This window comes from Spea bombifrons, chromosome 3 (assembly GCF_027358695.1).
Source record: "Spea bombifrons isolate aSpeBom1 chromosome 3, aSpeBom1.2.pri, whole genome shotgun sequence".
Classification (NCBI taxonomy): Eukaryota; Metazoa; Chordata; class Amphibia; order Anura; family Pelobatidae; genus Spea; species Spea bombifrons.
The window spans coordinates 72,138,305-72,158,165 of record NC_071089.1 but is presented as its reverse complement, the minus strand read 5'-3'; the positions used below and the strand labels follow the sequence as shown (position 1 = coordinate 72,158,165).

Below are 19,861 nucleotides of genomic sequence, written 5' to 3'. Positions count from 1 at the left end.
TTGTAAAGCTACCAGATATACAGTTTTCACAGTTCGAGGCTATCCAGAAAAAGCAGGTTCACCTTGGTAGGCATAGTGGGCTGTTTAGCAGCGCACAGTTTTTCTGACTGTTGTAGCTTCGATTCTCCGGGCTAGGCTTAACTCCCCATTCAAACCCCCCAATAAAGACACCACACCATAAATATGGATGAGAAAAGGCCACAGCCAATTTTATTTATTAGAGTCATTGTCACGCCAAAACCTGAAACAATAAACATAGGTGCGTTAACAAGGACAATGACTCAAACACCAACATGTAAATATATACAATAAACACCCAAGCTTGCCAAGCAATCCAGGTACCATAACCAAATGCCACTTAAGGAAGGGACATACCGAGATGCCCCCACCCTGACCTGAGGTTCCAGCACTGACAGCCAAGAACCTCGCACCAGATGTTACCAACCATTCACTTACCACCACATTAACCCCCTGGATACCTGGCAAGCTGCCGCCCCACAGACTGTGACAAACGACACAAACCTACAAACAAAAGAAAAAAGGGAGGGAGGGTGGGACACGCAACCAGGTAAGCTAACCACAAAAAATGGTTCCTGAGCCCGGGAAAGCAACCACTTATATAATCTACCCCCAACTCCACCCCCAAAATTCCCGCCAAAAAGCCTACCCCTCCTCCGCACAACAGTCAAGGCCCACTATAGCCCATGCTGGCCCCCCCGTGGGCATCATGACTGTTGTAGCTTCGATTCTCCGGGCTAGGCTTAACTCCCCATTCAAACCCCCCAATAAAGACACCACACCATAAATATGGATGAGAAAAGGCCACAGCCAATTTTATTTATTAGAGTCATTGTCACGCCAAAACCTGAAACAATAAACATAGGTGCGTTAACAAGGACAATGACTCAAACACCAACATGTAAATATATACAATAAACACCCAAGCTTGCCAAGCAATCCAGGTACCATAACCAAATGCCACTTAAGGAAGGGACATACCGAGATGCCCCCACCCTGACCTGAGGTTCCAGCACTGACAGCCAAGAACCTCCCACCAGATGTTACCAACCATTCACTTACCACCACATTAACCCCCTGGATACCTGGCAAGCTGCCGCCAAGAGCCCATCCCTTGACACCTTAAGCCGGATGGGCTCCCCCCCCAAGAAAAAACAAGGCCTTTTCTATCCCCTCCGTGAGAGCCAAATTAAAGAAATCAAGCCCTAAATCCGACAAATGCACCCCATCCCCACTAAACAAACTGGGGCAAAACTCCTCCAACGCAACATGGCGAACCACCACCCCGCCATGCCGGCGTACGAAACTCGCCATTAACTTATTAACCTTCCCACGGCTATGCTCCATAGCTGCCCTATCCCTCGCATGACGCCAGTTGCGTCTAGGAATCATCTCCGACCACACCAACAATAAGCCAGGCACCAATTCCAACAAACGTTCAACATCACGCCTCATCTTCCACACAAGCTCGCGCTGAGGCGTAGCCCCCATATCATTACCCCCAGCGTGGATAACCACCACCGAGGGCCGGAAACCCAACCTCAAATACTTCACCACCTCCAACAACACTCCATCCCACACCATGCCCCGTATCCCAAACCACCTCACATGCACCAAGTCCATGGGGAAGCCCAGCTGCAGGCCGTTGCGCCTAACTGCGGCTCTCCGTTGGGCCCAGTACACAAATGAGTGGCCGATGATCCACACGATGAAACGAGGCCCTGCAAAGCAAAACAGAAAAAACATAACGAGCAGAGGAAAGAAACAACCAAACCCACCAAACAAACCACAATTAACTCACCAACCGCAACGGCCTGATATACCTCCGAAAACAAGCCGACTCCCAACTACCAATTCTCCGGATGACGCCATCATCCAACCCCAAACGAGCCGCCTCCGTAGCCGCCCCGATCCGGAACGAATGCGTCCCAAATTCAGCCGACGCCAACCCAAGCTTACCAAGCCCCAGCCTCATCACACGTAAAAACTGAAATCGAGACACTGGCGATAAATCCCGATGAACCAAAAACGACACCCCACCCGCCGGCCGAACATCCCAATAATGCTGCACGCACTGCACCGGGCAAATGACATCCCCAGGCAGAGCATACAACCTAACCTGCTTGCCGCGTCCCAACACATCAGTCTTAGAAGACCTCAACCAGATAACCACGGAATCGCCCTCACACATGACATCTCGCGAAGCCAAACCACCCTGAACCGACTTATTGGGACTCACCAATTCCGACACCCGAAAGGCACCAAAAAAGGCCAAAGCAAAAGCCGCCTGAAACAAAAGCACCTCAAAACCATCAAAACAAACACCCCCCAGCACCCCAAACAACCGACGAAGCAGCCCCGCAGACAACGGACGCCTAGCATCAGGCACCCGCCGCCCCCTCTTAATCCCCTTCAAGACCTGACGAACTACAAAATGCTTCGTCACATCAGCCCAACCCTGTAACTTAAACAGAAAGGCCAAAGCCGCCAACACCCTATCTACCTTAGAGGGGGAAGCACCCTCCAAAGCCAACCCAGTCAGATACCACAACAAAACATCCAAACGGGCGCCATCCCCTTCCACCAGACCCACACAACTCACCAGCCGGTCCCACTCCTGCCAAACCTTATCATAAGCTGCCCACGTCGCAGGCGCCAATGACGACCTCACCCATCCCGCAAGCAAGCGGTCCCGAGCTGCCACATCACCTCCGGGCACGGGAAGCCCACGGCGTCCGCCCCAGGAGCCTCCCGCCGAAACCGATCCCACTGAAAGCGAGAAAGAGAGTCAGCAATGACATTCAGATACCCAGGAACATGCTCAGCCTTAAACAACACGTTTAATTCCAAACACAACAAAACAAACCACCGCAGCAACCTAACCACCGGAACTGAAGCAGCCGACAACCTGTTAACCGAATGAACAACCGCCAAATTGTCAGAATAAAACACCACTCTGCGATTACGCATCCGCCACCCCCAGAGCGTCAGAGCCACCACCAGAGGAAACAATTCCAGAAAAGCCAGATTCCTGATTAGCGGACTATCATGCCAAGCCGCAGGCCACCGCTCAGCACACCACAGACCCCCAAAATAAGCTCCAAAACCCACACTACCCGAGGAATCCGTAAACAACTCCAAAGAATCGGCCGACACCAAGGCAGACTGGAAAAACACCGTCCCATTAAACCGGGCCAAAAACACTTCCCACACCGCCAAATCAGCCCGCATGGCCTTAGACACTCTAATCCTATGATGAGCGGCCCGAACCCCAGCCGTAGCCCTGGATAACGAACGAGAAAACACCCGACCAACCGGAATAACCCTACAAGTAAAATTAAGGCGCCCCAACAACGACTGCAGCACCCGCAAAGTAACTTTCTTAGCAGACCGCACCTCCCGCACCACCGCCGACAGTGCGGCCAGCTTATCAGCCGGAAGCCGGCACACACCACGGACAGAATCAATTTCCAGCCCCAGGAAACTCAAACAAGAAGTTGGGCCCTCAGTCTTATCCGGGGCCAAGGGAATGCCAAAAGAAGCAGCCACCACCTGCAACGTGCGCAACAAGCGCAAACACCTATCCGAATCCCCTGGCCCCACACACAGAAAGTCATCCAAATAATGAACTAAAGAACGACAACCTGCTTCCTCACGCACGACCCACTCCACAAAAGAACTAAATTTCTCAAAATAGGCGCAGGAAATGGAACAGCCCATCGGAAGGCACATATCAACATAAAACGCCCCATCAAACCAACAACCCAACAGATGATGGCATTCCGGATGAATCGGCAGCAGCCGGAAAGCGGACTCAATGTCCGCCTTCGCCATCAGCGCCCCGGGCCCCGCTTCCCGCACCAAATCCACCGCCCTATCGAACGAAGTGTACGAAACAGAGCACAGCTCCCTATCAATGTCATCATTGACAGACGCACCCTTCGGATACGAGAGATGGTGAATAAGGCGAAACTTGCCCACCTCCCGCTTCGGGACAACCCCCAAGGGAGACACCCGAAAACCAAGCAACGGCGGCTCCTCAAAAGGACCCGCCATACGGCCCAACTGGACCTCCTTGCCCAATTTCTCCCGCACCACCTCAGGATAAGCCGACACAGACTTCAAATTACGCCTCAATATACGCGAATCCCGAGGAACAAAAGGGATACGAAAACCCTGCGCAAAACCAGCGTCCAGAAACGCCGCATCCGCCCGCCTACCGTAACGGCTTAGCCACGGCAGCATCGCGTCGCGATTCACCGGCGTTCTCCCCCTTAGACCCAGACTGACCCGAGCTTGCCCCTGCCTTGGCGCGCTTAAAGCACTTGGACAGGCTGTGATTACCCCCACATCCGGAGCACTCATGCTTAAACCGGCACGAGGCACCCCACTTGCACTGGCTGTCGTTAAACAGCCAGCAGACACCTTTTTTATGTGCGGCCGACGAAGCTCCTTGGGAACCCCCGCCGGCCCCCCCAGGAAAGGGCGACGCCTTCTGCGCCATCATCAATTTCAACCACAGCGGGAGGTCCATCTGGTCCCACCGCATGCCAGGATTCGCTGCCAAGCGCTGACGAAACTGCTCGTCATAACGCCACCACGCCCAACCCCCGTACACCCTGTAAGCCTCCCATATGCCATCGACATAACAAAATAGAGAAGAGCACTTATCAGGGGATTTCTCCCCGATAACACTCGCCAAAATACAAAAGGCCCGCAGCCAATTTCCGAAGGTCTTCGGAATTTTCCGCCACTTCTTCCGCTTCTTCTCCTCCTCATCCTCCTTCTTACTATCCTTCTTTTCATCCTCTTTCGTGTCCAGAGACTCCTCCAGAGGAAGTAAAGAAAATAACTCAACATACTCCCCCTTCCAAATCTTCTCCTTCACCTCAGACTTTAAATGCACCCCCAACGGACCAGCGAAATAGACATACGCCGTCTGCCGCGCCGCATCCGGCACCGCACCGGCCAAGGACCCCTTATCACCCACAACCTCGCCGACCGCAACCTCAGCAGACCCGCCCGAGCCCCCTACGGCTGGCCCAGCAGGTGAGGGTACAGCACCAGCCAAACGCTCCCCAGCACCACCTGCCACTGGAGCCCCCGGCTCCCAAGCACCCTGGACCCCCGAGGCCGAACTGGCCCCTAGCCCACACGCCTCCACCAAAGCCTGAAGCCCCTGCAACAAACCCCGTACCGACCCACTACCCACCGGCGCCCCAGGCAACGCGCTGAACAACTGCAAAAGACACTCACCAACTGATCCCCCGGCTGCACCGAACCGCTGGGCCGTAGAATCCTGTGCGGACGTCGAGGGAACCTGTGGAGTGGCTGCCACCGAAGCCGCGTTCCCAGGCTGCAAATCCGGCTGCCGTCGATCCTCCACCGCCCGCTGACTCCTGGAAGTAGAAACACACCTGGAATGTGCAGCCGAAGATGACCTCCCACGCCGCCCCGACAAAACAACCCCCCGAGCCTGCACCACGGAAACCCTATCCCGAGAAGCCCGTCGACCCCCCCCGACGAACAGGAGAACGGCCCCGAACATCCCGACCAGAACAACGAGAACCCCCCCGAACCCGGGAAGAACGCCGAACAGACCGACTACGACGCGACGGGGAACGAGAACGCCTAACCCGCCGAGAACGGCCAGATAGACCGCTCGACCGACTACGGGAGCGACAGCGAACCGCAGCCCTCAACCCAACACCCGACGCCACACCAGACCGCACAGACCCCCGACTGCTAGCTACGGACCCAGGAGACCCACCCGCCGGCCCCACACCCCTGGCCCCCACTAAAACAGAAGGAGAACTCGACGCACCGCGAAGCTGGCAAGGCCCACCTACACTACCCACAGGGGAAACAGACCTACCCACCAACCCCCCACCGGAACCCACCCCCCCTAGTGACCCCAGGGAAAAGGGGGACCCCTCACGGGACCCCCCCTGCAATGGCACCCGGGCCCCCCCAACAGCGGAGCACAGACCAGCACCCCCTGCTGCCCCGGGTACTTGCCTGACAGCCGCCGATCCACTCCTCCCAGCACGCGTAGGCCGCAATCCAGGCTGCACCCGGTCATCCATCCGGCTCCTCTTCCTCCCTGCCTCCGGATCTGGGGACTCTGCTCCGGACGACACCCGGTCCAAGCCTCCGCTAGGCCCCGGAGGCCTAACGCGGCTGCTCCTCCTCCTGCCGCTCCGGCCGCCGGATCCTCCGTCTGGGGAGCGGGCTGGGTCCCTGCCCGGGCTCCGGCCGCGATCCTCACCCCCACCGGAACGTCCCTCCGTCGCCTGCCGACCTGATCCTGCCGTCCGCGGCGGACGCCGCCTCCTCCGCTCCGAATCCCGGCCGCCGTCCTGGGAAACACCGGTGCTCCGGCCTGGTCCGGCACCGGAGGCCGCACCACGGACGTCGCTGGGCCTCTCCTCCTCACCAGGGCTCAAACGACGCGGCGGACGGGTCCTCCTCACCGGCCTTCCAGACCCTCGAACCGGCTCCAGCGCAGATCCCAGCTGCTCCCTCAGCCATGCTGATCCACGCTCCAACGCAGCCTTCCTCACGCCGGCAAGCAGCTCCTCCATGTCCTGGTCCATCCGCCAACCTGCAGGGGTGGAAAAAAGACAACAGGGAGGGGGAGAGAGAAGAAAGCCAGAAAAAAGAACAGAAAAGCAAAGAGAGACAGACAGCTAAAGCCCAGCAGCGCACAGACACGCAACCAGGTAAGCTAACCACAAAAAATGGTTCCTGAGCCCGGTAAAGCAACCACTTATATAATCTACCCCCAACTCCACCCCCAAAATTCCCGCCAAAAAGCCTACCCCTCCTCCGCACAACAGTCAAGGCCCACTATAGCCCATGCTGGCCCCCCCGTGGGCATCAATTTAAAAAAAAATTATAACGCAATCCAAATTGTCCAGAACATACAATATAGGGTCTAAAGAACACTGTGCATATCGGGAACTCGAAATGCTAAATGCTCTGCTGACAAGAGTTTGTAGGATAAAGTGGGGTACAGTTTAATCAATCAAGGTTTAGTAAGAGATCCAGACTCAATTTGGAACTGCAGGACCACCAGCAACAGCAGCACTATGCCAATGGATACACATGTCCTGAATTTCTCCAATAAATTGACCATTTTGAGTAATTGATCCATCAGAGCAAAGAAGGTGATAGGGCAGGAGTAGAAGTAGGGCACTGGGAATACACTGGTAGGTAGATGTCCATCCCCATGGTACAGAAAGACACAGAAGTTCCCCCAAATATGAAAAATATGTAAGTAATCTATCCCTCAAAGTAAGCAAGGAAATTGAGGACTGCACATGTGTATATAGACAGGCAAGGGTTCACATGTTCAAGAATACAGAGATGATACTTTCACTCAACAGATTAAATCATACATATCTTTTATTAACAAAATCAAAATACGTACATGCATAATAATAAGCTAAAAGAAGAATGGAACGGATTACACATATATCCCTTCCTGCACTGGGAGACCATCAAAGCCAAACGCTGCTTCAAAGCATGAGACGGGCTACAGGGCTAGATGCTAGGCACCCAGAGTCTTGTCATTGCTGAAAGGGTCCATTTTTTATCTTTTAGAAATACATGAAAGTCTGTAAGTATCTGTATATGTCATCATGCTCATTAACTATTGTTTAGAAATGTTGTGGTTAGTTAAAAACAAGATTCTAAAGCTGTACTCCCTGGTTCTTAAGCTCCCAGCATCCCAGGTTCAAGGACATGTTCAACCGCGTTAAGCCACACATTCTACATTACATCATTTCGATTTAATGCTTTTTTACAGAAAATAACAGCATATTACCCCTTACAAAACATGCCTTAATTATATTACGGGCACTACAAAGAGCAGCAGCAGTAGTAGGGCATATGGTCTGGGCAGGCCCTGGTACACATCTATGTACTTGGTACAGGACTGAATCTCCACAATATAAGAAAAAGAAAAAATAGGATTCCTCAGCGTAAAGAAGGAGAAAGAGGAGGAGCAGCAGCAGCTACAGGACACTGGGCCAGAGCAAGCACTGCCAGACAGACACAGCCACCCACTTGGTACAGGACTGAACTTTCACAATATACAAAAAAATCATTTAATTTATTTCCCAAGGTAATGAAGGAGAAAGAGGAGCAGTTGCAGCAGCAGTGGTAGTTGTAAGGCATGTGGCCCGGCATGCACTGGCACTCCCAGCACTTTGGTGCTGGGCTGATTTAACCCAATATTTGACTGATAAAAATAACTTATCCACAAGTGTAAGGAAGAACAGAAGCACTAGAACCTTACTCGCTTTGAATAATTTGGCCAGATTGGCCATCAAGAAAATCATCTGTTCTGGTGATTGGGTATGTTGCCTGTCACAGAGAGAGCTCTCTCAATTTGGACACTGGTGGGTAGGCATGAAAGCAGCTGCTGGGCCACAAAGGAGAGGTCTGGCCAGATAACAGCTTTCTGGGTATTTCAGGGGCACTAGTTGGACTTTGGGGAGCTTGGGTGTACCCAAATGGCTGCTGCTTTGGTGGATCTAGTTCAGCTGCACTGCATGGGTGCAAGGGACTGGGAATTGGATATGCGGGCTCTACTGCAACTGCTGCTGGTAATTTCTGTTTACAACCACTGTATCTCTCCTTCGCTTAGTATACCCCTTTTGTGCTGCATCAATGTTTCAACCCCTATGTGTAATCTCATGTGTAATCAAAAGACGAAAGATCTCATTTTGTTCCATGAAGTCATACATTTTTTGTTTAAGGTAGGTTAGTATGGGATGACCAAAGTGGCTTACATTCTCAGTCACATTAATGCCCCTTCCCCCTTTGCCCGACAGGCTACATACCCCATTGTTCTGCACAGAGGATGGAGAGAAGAGCCCCCTGATGCTCTAGGATCCGCTCCATCATGTCCAAAGTGGAATTCCAGCGGGTGATTACATCCTGATATAGACGGTGCTAGGGTACACCTTCCTCCTCCTGCTCCTGTTTAGCTGCTGGCTTACCTTCACGCTGTGGTCAAATTGCCTGGCAATCTTACGACACTTTTCAATCAGTTTCACCAGCCTACCCTGCCCGATCTATGGAATAGCTGCCCAGTGTAATATATGTGCCACACAATGCAAGTCCACAAGTTGTCCACCTCTAACTGCTTTCACCATGTTTGTTGCTATGTCAGTGACCACCACTCCCAGTTCTACTGTTGTGCCTGCTTGTGATCTAATACACTGCATCAGCATCTTCCTAAAAGCTGACAAAATGTGACTTGATGTGTGCTGCTCACCCATAACATCATTATGAAGAAGAAAAGATCTATAATGCTGCTGCCTTTCTGCCCCAGTCCCACCCCTCCTGTTACCCCATGTGCTTACACCACTATAGTGGTATTGTGCTCCAAATATTTGGTTACCCACCAGTGTGCTGCCAGTGAAAGAAAACATAGTAACATAGTAACATAGTTCATAAGGTTGAAAAAAGACCAAAGTCCATCAAGTTCAACCTATACACATATTGTGTCCCTACTGTGTTGATCCAGAGGAAGGCAAAAAACCCTTATGAAGCAGATGCCAATTGCCCCATACCAGGGGAAAATTCCTTCCCGACTCCAAATATGGCAATCAGAATAAATCCCTGGATCAACGTTCTGTCCCTATTAATCTAATATCCATAACTTGTAATATTATTGCTTTCAATAAGCATTATTATTATCTGCTTCTCCATAGAATATCTTACAAGCTATCTCTCCCAGTACATGGACCCACATGCGTCCTTGATAGTAACTTAAATTGTGCCTTACTTTGGAATTTCACACACTCCAAAGCAAATTTTAAATTAAAAAAACAAACCTAAATTAAAAGTCTGCTGCGTTCCCTGTATATCAATGATACAGCTTCTCCAATCCACCCCACCCCAATACATTTTCTGCACTCCACTATTGACACTTGCAGTATGGTAGATGAGCAATAAGCATCAATCTCAGCGATCCCAACACTGTAACCAATCTCAAATTTCACCCAGGACAAAGTGGAGATATTGCAGACTGGTTACCATACTTGAAAAGAGAAGACAGTGGAGTTGATGCATCAAATCAAAGGTATTTAAGGTAATATGAATTTGGAGGGTTGGGTTAAGGACAAATTGCTATCCTCAGAAAACAGTAACTAACTAGAAAATTAATTAGGGTAATTGATAACATTAAACAGTCAAGCAGATAAGGAGAAGGTCATATGAGGAGAAGGACAAGCTGGACTATGTCTTAAGAAGAGAATTTCATCCAGCATCTAAATGAATGAAAGAATGCCTGCTAAGGATAACATTTGTGATCTAATTGAGAGGACATTGTAAGAAAATATTGACCCACAGATAAAGGACAATCACCTTAAGTAGACTTGAGTTTCTAAAAGGGATGACTCTCTTTCTTAGGCAGCTGTCATGAAACTAAACGGGGGAGGAAAACAGGTATCACAAAGGTCAAATCATTAGGTAACTACAAGGGAAAAAGCTTGTGAAATATCCCAGGGTGGGTGGCTGGAGCTGTTGCTAGGTGGCAATTGTTTTCCTCAGAACAGGTCATGGATTCCTATAATCTCTATAATGCTTTAGTTCATGAAGATATAGAAGTCTTTGTGTGTCCATTAAGAATGAGGTGGAACCCCCTTGGAGATAGAGTGAGCCGTATTACTCATATTATATATATATATATATCTCATATATATATATATATATCTCATATATATATATATATATATATATATATATATATATATATATATATATATATATGAATTTGAAAACATAGCAAAGAGAAATGGAAGAATCACACAACTGGGATTGGAAAGTAAGAAGAGGATCAATATCCCAAGTAGAGGAGTAACGAGGGACTACTGGTCTAGATAAAGGTAGAGATTATCTGTTGTTAGAGAAGTTAAAATAGAAGAAAGAGAAGAAGCAGAAGCCCTCAACATTGATGGAGCCAGACCAAAATGAAAGTTCAGGGCTAAAAAGTCTATAGTTGGTTGTATAACATGATCAGACTCTAAAGGAAAATGACCAGAGGATGATGCCCGGGTAGTAAATGCATCCACAATAGCCTGATACCGTCCGCAGGTAGGAGGCCAAAGGGTAGAGTTAATGAGGTTTAGAGCTGGGGAGCCTTAGTACAGATGTCCCTAGTTTGGCTTCGATCCACATGAATAGAGGGATAGAGGCAAGGAGATCCCATGGAATAGGGAAGCATTCCATGGTGTGCACCAGTGGAAACTTCAAGCCTTTGATTAGCTTCTGTAATAATTATGCCAAATTACGATCATATCCTTTACCCTGTCCCCCCGTACATCCTGACTAACTTTGGGGAGAAGAAGAGAAAAGGCATAAGGGCATTTAAGATGACTGCATGGGAAGGGAGGTTTCAGAATTGGCAAGGTTAAGGAAGTCATATGGGACCAGAGCTCAAGATCAGTTGTAGCCCAATGGCCTACCAGTCAGAATCCCAAGGCCTTGGAACAACTACTGCAGGACCTTTCAAAATGCCAGGGCCCTGGAGCAATTGTTCCGTGTGCTCCATTGTTAATCTGGTCACAGCATCCCGAGAACAGCCATTAAAATCTGCTAATTAACAGAACTGTGGCCCTTTTCTTTAAGGAGGAAACTACTTTTTCAAAATTAGACATTTGCTTCACCACATTCTTTTTTTAGAAATATAAATTTTAATAAAGATTAAAAACATACAGACAAAAAAAAGCCAAATACAGTATTTGTTTTTGGAAAATGAATGACTTTATATTGTGGCAAAATTTGTGTTGCAAAAAAATGTTTTTCCACCTGCTTTGCCTTATTTAAACTCTAAGCTAACTGAAAACAACAAAATGCCAGTCCAGGCAGCCTCAATCCGGGACAATGCATTGTCCTGGAATTGAAACGGTGTCTTTTTTTTTTACATGAGAGAGAGGGGTGCAGAGTGGTTGCTCATGAAGTTTTCAGCAACCGTCCGGCTCCCCTCAGTCTCTTCCACAAGGCCTCTAGCTCGGTCGCAGTGCCGGCATGTCATGCTGAGCATCGGAATATGACATCATATTCTGGCGCTCAGCAGTGAAGCAGCACGCACTGCGGTAGGGCAGGGAGACAGAGGCGTCCCATCTTGAGACTTCTGGAAGGTAAGTGAACTACAAAGGGGGAAGAGGATAGATAATGAGAAGGAAGGGAGAGGGGGTACATAGTGAGAAGGGGGAGAGGCGGTAGGTAGTGAGGAGGGAGGAAGAGGGTTTAGATAGTGAGAAAGAGGGAGAGGGGGCAGATAGTGAGGAAGGGGGGTAGATAGTGAGAAAGAGGTAGTGAGAATATTGAAATAAAGAGTTAGAATGAAAGAGGGAGTGAATGAATTAGTGTGTGGATGAATTGTGTGAATGAGTGGGAGTATGAAATAATGTGTGGATGAATTGTGTAAATGGGTGAGAGAATAAATTAATGTGTGGATGATTTGTCTGAATGAGTGAGAGAATTAATGAATTAATGCGTGGATGAATTGTCTGAATGAGTGAGAGTATGAATTAATGTGTGGATGAATTGTCTGAATGAGAGAGAGTATGAATTAATGTGTGGATGAATTGTCTGAGTGAGGAAGAGAATTAAGGAATTTGTGAGAATGCATTAATGAATATGTGTAAATGATTTGTGTGAATGAGTGAGAGAATAAATGATTGTGTGAATGAATTATATGAAGGAAAGTGTGAATTACTGAGTGACTGTAAAAGTGTTTGTGTGCATCATAGATGTATAATTGATTTGTGGAAAGGCAATGATGGGACAAGATGAGCCTTGAGGACCAAGATGACACAGGCAGGGTGTTTATGGGACAAAGATTATTATTATCATCTTTTATTTATATAGCGCCAACAATTTACGCAGCGCTTAATACAATACATATATTCAAGGGGTAAGACAAGACGAGAATTGACAGACTAAGACAAACCGATGCATTAGGTGGAGAGAGCCCTGCTCACAAGCTGGCATAGGACAGGCTGTTTGGGGACAAAGTTGACTCATGCTGGACTGTTTGGGGACAAAGATGGCAAGTCCTATGTGTGTTTCTGGGTGCTGGTCAGGTTCTACGTGGGCAGTGTGGACCCCAAGCTTTGGGGTTTGCAACCCATGATCTATGCCTGTAATTTAGGGGGTTTTATCTATACCTTTAATGCTGAGTTTTCATGCAAATTCCAATTGATCTATGCCTGCAAAGCTGGGTTTGTGTGTTATTCTGTTGATCCATATCTGCTATGCTATGTTTTCATACATTATTTATGTATACCAGCAAATACAGGGTTCGTATGACTTATTCAGTTGATCAATACCTGCAGTGCTGTTTCCATGTGTTTATTTGATCTATACCCTCAGTGCCGAGTTTACATGTGATTTCCAGTTGATCTATACCTGCAATGTTGGGCTTGTGTGTTCTGTTGCTCTATACCCAAATACTATGTTTCCATACATTATTATTGTATACCTGCAAATACAGGATTTGTATGTCTGATTCTATGCCTTCAGTGCTGAGTTTACATGTGAATTTCAATTGATCTATACATGCAAACCTGGGTTTTTGTGTTAATGTGTTGATCTATACCTACTATGGCTATGCTATGTTTCCATACATTATTTATGTATAGCTGCAAATATCAAGTTTGTATGTCTTATTCAGTTGATCTTTGCATGCAAGTGCTGTTTTATGTGCTGTTTATTTGATCTATATCTGTTTTTTGGAGCGGGAGCGGAAGGGTGTGATTGCATGCTAGGGAGTGTGGAGCGGGGCCCAAGGAAATGCTTGTGTAGGGTCCAATGTTTTCAATCTAAAATGTATTGGCAGCAGAGTCTAATATTGATTTATATTGGCAGCAGGGGCTAATATTAATATATATCAGCAGCAGGGGCTAAAATTAAATCATGGTTTATACTTCATGTGTGTGTGTGATCTCATGCGCTTCATAGTGTCTCCCTGAATGGTAGAAATAAAATGTGGTCACCCTAGTCAGCATGGATTTAGTGATGCCAGCTCTTGGTCAGTCTAGGCTATCTTTCGGTGGAACTCTCCCTTTCGGTTCCAAAACATAGTATGTACAACTACTTGTACATAGTACATCCACATGGCCATAACATTTTGACACATTAGTATTGTTTTATCGGTGCCATGTAAATGCTTTTTAAATGTTTCTGATGCAAGGATGAGTGATTGCGATGACAGAAGTTCCCTGAGAGAAGAACCAGCTCTATAACAACCATGTACCTGATTAATCCAATGCAAAGCCAGTTTTCTCTCCCAGTCTCCACCTGTACACAGGCAGGAAGAGTGGGAGGGCTTTAGGTCACAGAGGGATTTTTAGCTTCCCTCTGCTTCATTGCCCTCCCTTTGGTTTACCTTTGTGTCATATGTGCTTAGGAGCCCAGTTACAGGCTGTACAAGACCTTGTAGCCTGCTGGTAAAAGGATTGCAGCTCCCAGAAAACAGCTAATAGCAACTAGGTCGGTTTATAGGCACTTATGATCCTAGTTGTTTTCCTTGTTGTGAGGTAATATTATGTTGTGCCTTAGACTATGAGGGCATTTTAAGGAGACTATTATGCATTTTAATATAAACAACACTTGCCAATTTGTTAATTTATACGACTGTCCAAAAATGACAGTGATTGCATGCTAGGGAGTGTGGAGCGGGGCCCAAGGAAATGCTTGTGTAGGGTCCAATGTTTTCAATCTAAAATGTATTGGCAGCAGAGTCTAATATTGATTTATATTGGCAGCAGGGGCTAATATTAATATATATCAGCAGCAGGGGCTAAAATTAAATCAGGGTTTATACTTCATGTGTGTGTGTGATCTCATGCGCTTCATAGTGTGTCCCTGAATGGCAGAAATAAAATGTGGTCACCCTAGTCAGCATGGATTTAGTGATGCCAGCTCTTGGTCAGTCTAGGCTATCTTTCGGTGGAACTCTCCCTTTCGGTTCCAAAACATAGTATGTACAACTACTTGTACATAGTACATCCACATGGTCATAACATTTTGACACATTAGTATTGTTTTATCGGTGCCATGTAAATGCTTTTTAAATGTTTCTGATGCAAGGATGAGTGATTGCGATGACAGAAGTTCCCTGAGAGAAGAACCAGCTCTATAACAACCATGTACCTGATTAATCCAATGCAAAGCCAGTTTTCTCTCCCAGTCTCCACCTGTACACAGGCAGGAAGAGTGGGAGGGCTTTAGGTCACAGAGGGATTTTAGCTTCCCTCTGCTTCATTGCCCTCCCTTTGGTTTACCTTTGTGTCATATGTGCTTAGGAGCCCAGTTACAGGCTGTACAAGACCTTGTAGCCTGCTGGTAAAAGGATTGCAGCTCCCAGAAAACAGCTAATAGCAACTAGGTCGGTTTATAGGCACTTATGATCCTAGTTGTTTTCCTTGTTGTGAGGTAATATTATGTTGTGCCTTAGACTATGAGGGCATTATAAGGAGACTATTATGCATTTTAATATAAACAACATTTGCCAATTTGTTAATTTATACGACTGTCCAAAAATGAGGAGGGACCCCTTTTTTTGTTTGCGTTTTGTTTCTTTTGTTGCTCTTACATTCTTACTCACATTCTCTCATAGTATCTCCCTAACTTCTCAGCCAAACGCTTCCACGTCCCTGTCTTCTGTCTTCTTTCTAATGTCTTTGCCTGTTTCTCCCCAACATCAGCTCTGTTGTCTGGGTATTTCTGCACAAGGGCAAAGCCCGTTGGCAGAATAGGGAGAGGCTGTCCCCATGGTGTGTGCCTTGACTCCAGAAATATTCTGGCTTCTTGGAGTACTTTCGCAAAAGGAAGGAGCCATGACACGCACCAATGAGGGCAGCTTCTCCGTTGCCCCTCCAATCAGATGAGAGGGTGTTTGCGGAGGCTGGATAACGGAGCTGATACTGACACTGAGAAGAGTACAAAGAGTTGTGGAAAATGAGACAGGGACATGGAGTAGGTAGGGTGATACTTCTGGAAATATGTATTTTTCTCCCACAGTGCCGTGAAAATGTATTTGCTCCCTTCCCTATTTCTTCTATTTTTTCTTATTTGTCACATGTGTTTCAGATCATCCAACTACCTTTAATATAGGAGAAAGACAATGTGAGTAAACACAAAATGCAGCTTGTAAATGATAATTTCATTTATTGAATGAAAAGAGTTAATCCAAACCTATATCACCCATGCATGCCCCCCCAACTGTCCCGATTTAGGCGGGACAGTCCCGATTTTGGGTCTTTGTCCCGCCTATCCCTTCCTCTGTCCCGCTTTGCAGGGGCAGGGTGAGGCCAGGGCCGGGCTGGCCCACTGGGATACCGACGGCCGGAAGAGGCTTTCAATCCTGTTCACAGCCGCTCAGCAGCTGTTTTGAATGTTGGCCGGCAATTAAAGGGGCTGATGTGCACGCACCGCTCCGCCCAATGGCCGTGCCTCAGCTCTTCGTCCCACCCCTTGTAAGACGTGGGATGAAGTGCTGAGACACGGACATTGGGCGGTGCGGCACGTGCACACCGGGCCCTTTAATTTCATGAATGGCCTCCACCCGCTGCCCCCACCAAACATCAGGAAGCAGTGGTAAGGGGGGGGTAGTGTTAAATGGGGGGCATAAGGCTTTTCTGGAGGCAAGGCAGAGTGGGGTTAAAAGGCATATCATGGGGCAGGGCGGCATATAGGAGGGTATAAGGCGTATCAGGGAGGCAGAGTGGCATATAGGGGGGTATAAGGCATTTTTGGGGGCAGATGTGCATAACTGGGGGGGGCAGGTTGGCAAATAAAAGGAAATAAGAACAAAAATTTCTGAATCATAGCTTTTATTGAACATGAAAAAATAGTTTACATGAATTAATAAAGAAATAAAAGTTTCTTACAAGAATATCGTGAAGAATAATGTGATCACTGTTTTGTTCCACTGAATAAAATGGAACTTTTTCATCTAAAAAATTTTGCAGTAGTAAATGTTTTGATTCCAAAATTAAAGGAGGGAAGCTAACATTAGCCTTTTTAAATTAAAAAAAAGTCTCTGCTGCTGTAGACTACTCTTCCAATGATGCTCAGCCAGCATTATGATGGATACCTGGCTGGCTGAGAATCATAGGAATTTTAGTTCACAGCTAGTTCACAAAAATAAAGCGTGTTTTAAGTGGCGATGCAAGCACAACATTTTCAAGTGCAATTGCTTGTATTGTGAGTTCCGCAAGATTTTTTTTAAAAAAAAAGTGTCCCTCTTTAAAATTTTTAAATGTTGGGAGGTATGCCCATGTGAAGAAAATAATTGTCCGTAAATGTAATTTCTGATTGTGCCACCCTTGGTGCTAGCAACGGCAATCCAACTTTCCGGTAACTGACAATGAGTCATAGCTGTGGAGGTATGTTGTCCTACTCTTTTTGGTAAAATTGTTTTAATTTAGCCACATTGTAGTTTTTCAGCAGCTGCTTTTTAAGGTCATGCCACAGCATCCCAATCAAAACAGGACTTTCACTAGGCCACTCCAAAACCTTAATTGTGCTTCTTTTGAACCATTCAGAGATGGTTTTGCGTATGCCCTTCACAACCCAACTGCACTTGTGCTTTAGGTCACAACTGATGGTCAGACATTCTCCTTCATGATTTTCCTGTAGAGAGCAGAATTTATGGAACGGAAGCATTAAAGCACCACCAGACCATCACAACACCTCCACTGTGTTTGACTGTTGGTATGATGTTCATATTGTGGAATGCTGTGTTAGCTTTACACCAGATGCAACATGACTTATGTCTTCCAAGAAGGTCCATGTTACTCATGTTATTATCCCAAAAATATTTGGGATCATCAAGGTGTTTTCTGGCAAATGTGAGATGAGCCTTTGTGTCCCTTTTGGTCAGTAGTGCTTTTTGCCTTGAGTCTCTTTCTCATTGTAGAATTGTGAACACTGGCCTTAACTAAGGCAAGTGGGGCCTGCAGTTCTTTACATGTTAGTTTGGGTTCTTTTGTGATTTTGTGATCTCCTGGATGAGTCATCAATGCGCTTTTGAAGGAATTTTAGCAGGCCAACCGCTCCTGGGAAGAGTCACCACACTTGTCTCCATTTGGAAATAATAGCTCTCACCTTGGTTTGTTGGAGTCCCACAGCCTTACAAAAGGGTACAAACAAATACAGAAAGGGAAAAACACCCTAAAACACATCCACATTTTATTTCCAGGGCCTGCACTGATCTCTTGCTTTGTTGTGTTTGCATGTTCATTTCAGTAGCACCCTGAAATCTGCATGAGTATGCATTTGAGTTTTTTATTTGAAGGTTTTGACCAAACCTTACAGTTAGGCACCCTACCTACCACACAGTTGCTTTGTTAATGGTGACCAGAGAAGGCATTAAATTGCATGAGAGTGGGTTAATGCTAGTACATTGTGTGTGATCAGCTTTGCTTTCTCTGGACTGCATTCTCACCTCCACGAGTGGGGCTGGTCCAAGTTGGATTGGCCATTTTTTTAAAGAATTTTGCAGGGCTAGGGATCAATTCACCCCTGGGTCAGCCCACCCATGGATGGATGGCCTTAAGGCCAGCCCCAAGGCAGCCCACCAACTGGAAAATTCCCTGGTATCCCAATAGGCCAGTTTGACCCTGGTAAATTTGGTATATGGCTGTAATGCTATAGCACAACTACAAAAATTGGCCCTTCCTCCAACGTTGAAAAAGTGTCCCAATACTTACATTGCTAAACCTTCAGAAAAGATAATTCATTTACAAATCTGGAAACATTATTTTGGTAGTGTGCATCTATTTTTTGTCTAGATAGATCAGGCCCTATAGTAGCACAGTGTATATAAGGACCCGTGGAACCAGTGGCAGAAGGGGTTACATGACCCTGCCCGCATTAATGAAGGTGCTCTTGTTACTGCCCCCCTTTTCTTTTACATATAGTTTTTAGCCAGCAGGCGCATGATGTGTGGGTTAATGACCTCTGGGTGACCCCGGGTGCTGTAAGGACCAAGGGGGTGGGTCTGGTTAGATAGCAGGAAAAATTCCCACCAGAATTAAAGCGGGAAAAATTACCATATAAAGGGGATAGTGCTAAGGGACATCCTGTTCTCTACAACAATGACTAAGGAGTATGCTTACCTGCTGTATGAAGATAGCCGCCTGCCCGCCCTGTTTGGAAGTATTGAAGGTTTCCGTGTGCTGAAGGGTCCCTTATAAGTGCTAGTTGAGAAAACCCATGATGGGTTAATATCTGGATCTTGGCTAGATGCTAGAGTTAAAATTGGTTTTATGATGACGTCAGTAGTTGATACAGCTTAACCCGACCTGCTGTGTTGAGGAATGACCAGTGGTCATATTTGGAGTCGGGAAGGAATTTTCCCCCTGGTATGGGGGAATTGGCATCTGCTTCATAAGGGTTTTTTGCCTTCCTCTGGATCAAAACAGTAGGGACACAATATGTATATAGGTTGAACTTGATGGACTTTGGTCTTTTTTCAACCTTATCAACTATGTTACTATGTTACCTGGCGGGTGGTCTGCCACGGATACACCTTGTTACAACGTGTATAGTAGGATGATGGGACCCTACAGCAGACTTTATTGGTTAGGGGAATTATTGATGTTTATCTGCTTATTTTGTCTATGTTTTCTTAATAAAGTACGTTGCGGCTTTTATGTAAATGGATGGCGCGGCCATTTCAAAATCCAAGTTGGGCTGGTGTCATTTATTGTGTATGTGTGGGTATTTATTTAAGGTAATATCAAAACGTTGTCACCGCATTGTATAGGCAGTGGAAGGGTCAAGAAATTGTTTTGATCTAAATTAAACTTACAGC

General features: G+C 46.9%; 1 protein-coding gene across 1 annotated transcript; it reads right to left on the bottom strand.

Annotated features, from left to right (window-relative positions):
- Positions 1 to 1,140: 1,140 nt before the first annotated feature.
- On the bottom strand, positions 1,141 to 6,614 carry LOC128484031 (uncharacterized). Its single transcript, XM_053460350.1, has 4 exons — positions 6,037 to 6,614; positions 5,275 to 5,417; positions 1,870 to 2,787; positions 1,141 to 1,739 (listed from the first exon to the last, which is right to left on the bottom strand). The coding sequence occupies exons 1-4, from the start codon at positions 6,612 to 6,614 to the stop codon at positions 1,141 to 1,143; spliced, it is 2,238 nt and encodes a 745-aa protein (XP_053316325.1).
- Positions 6,615 to 19,861: the final 13,247 nt, after the last annotated feature.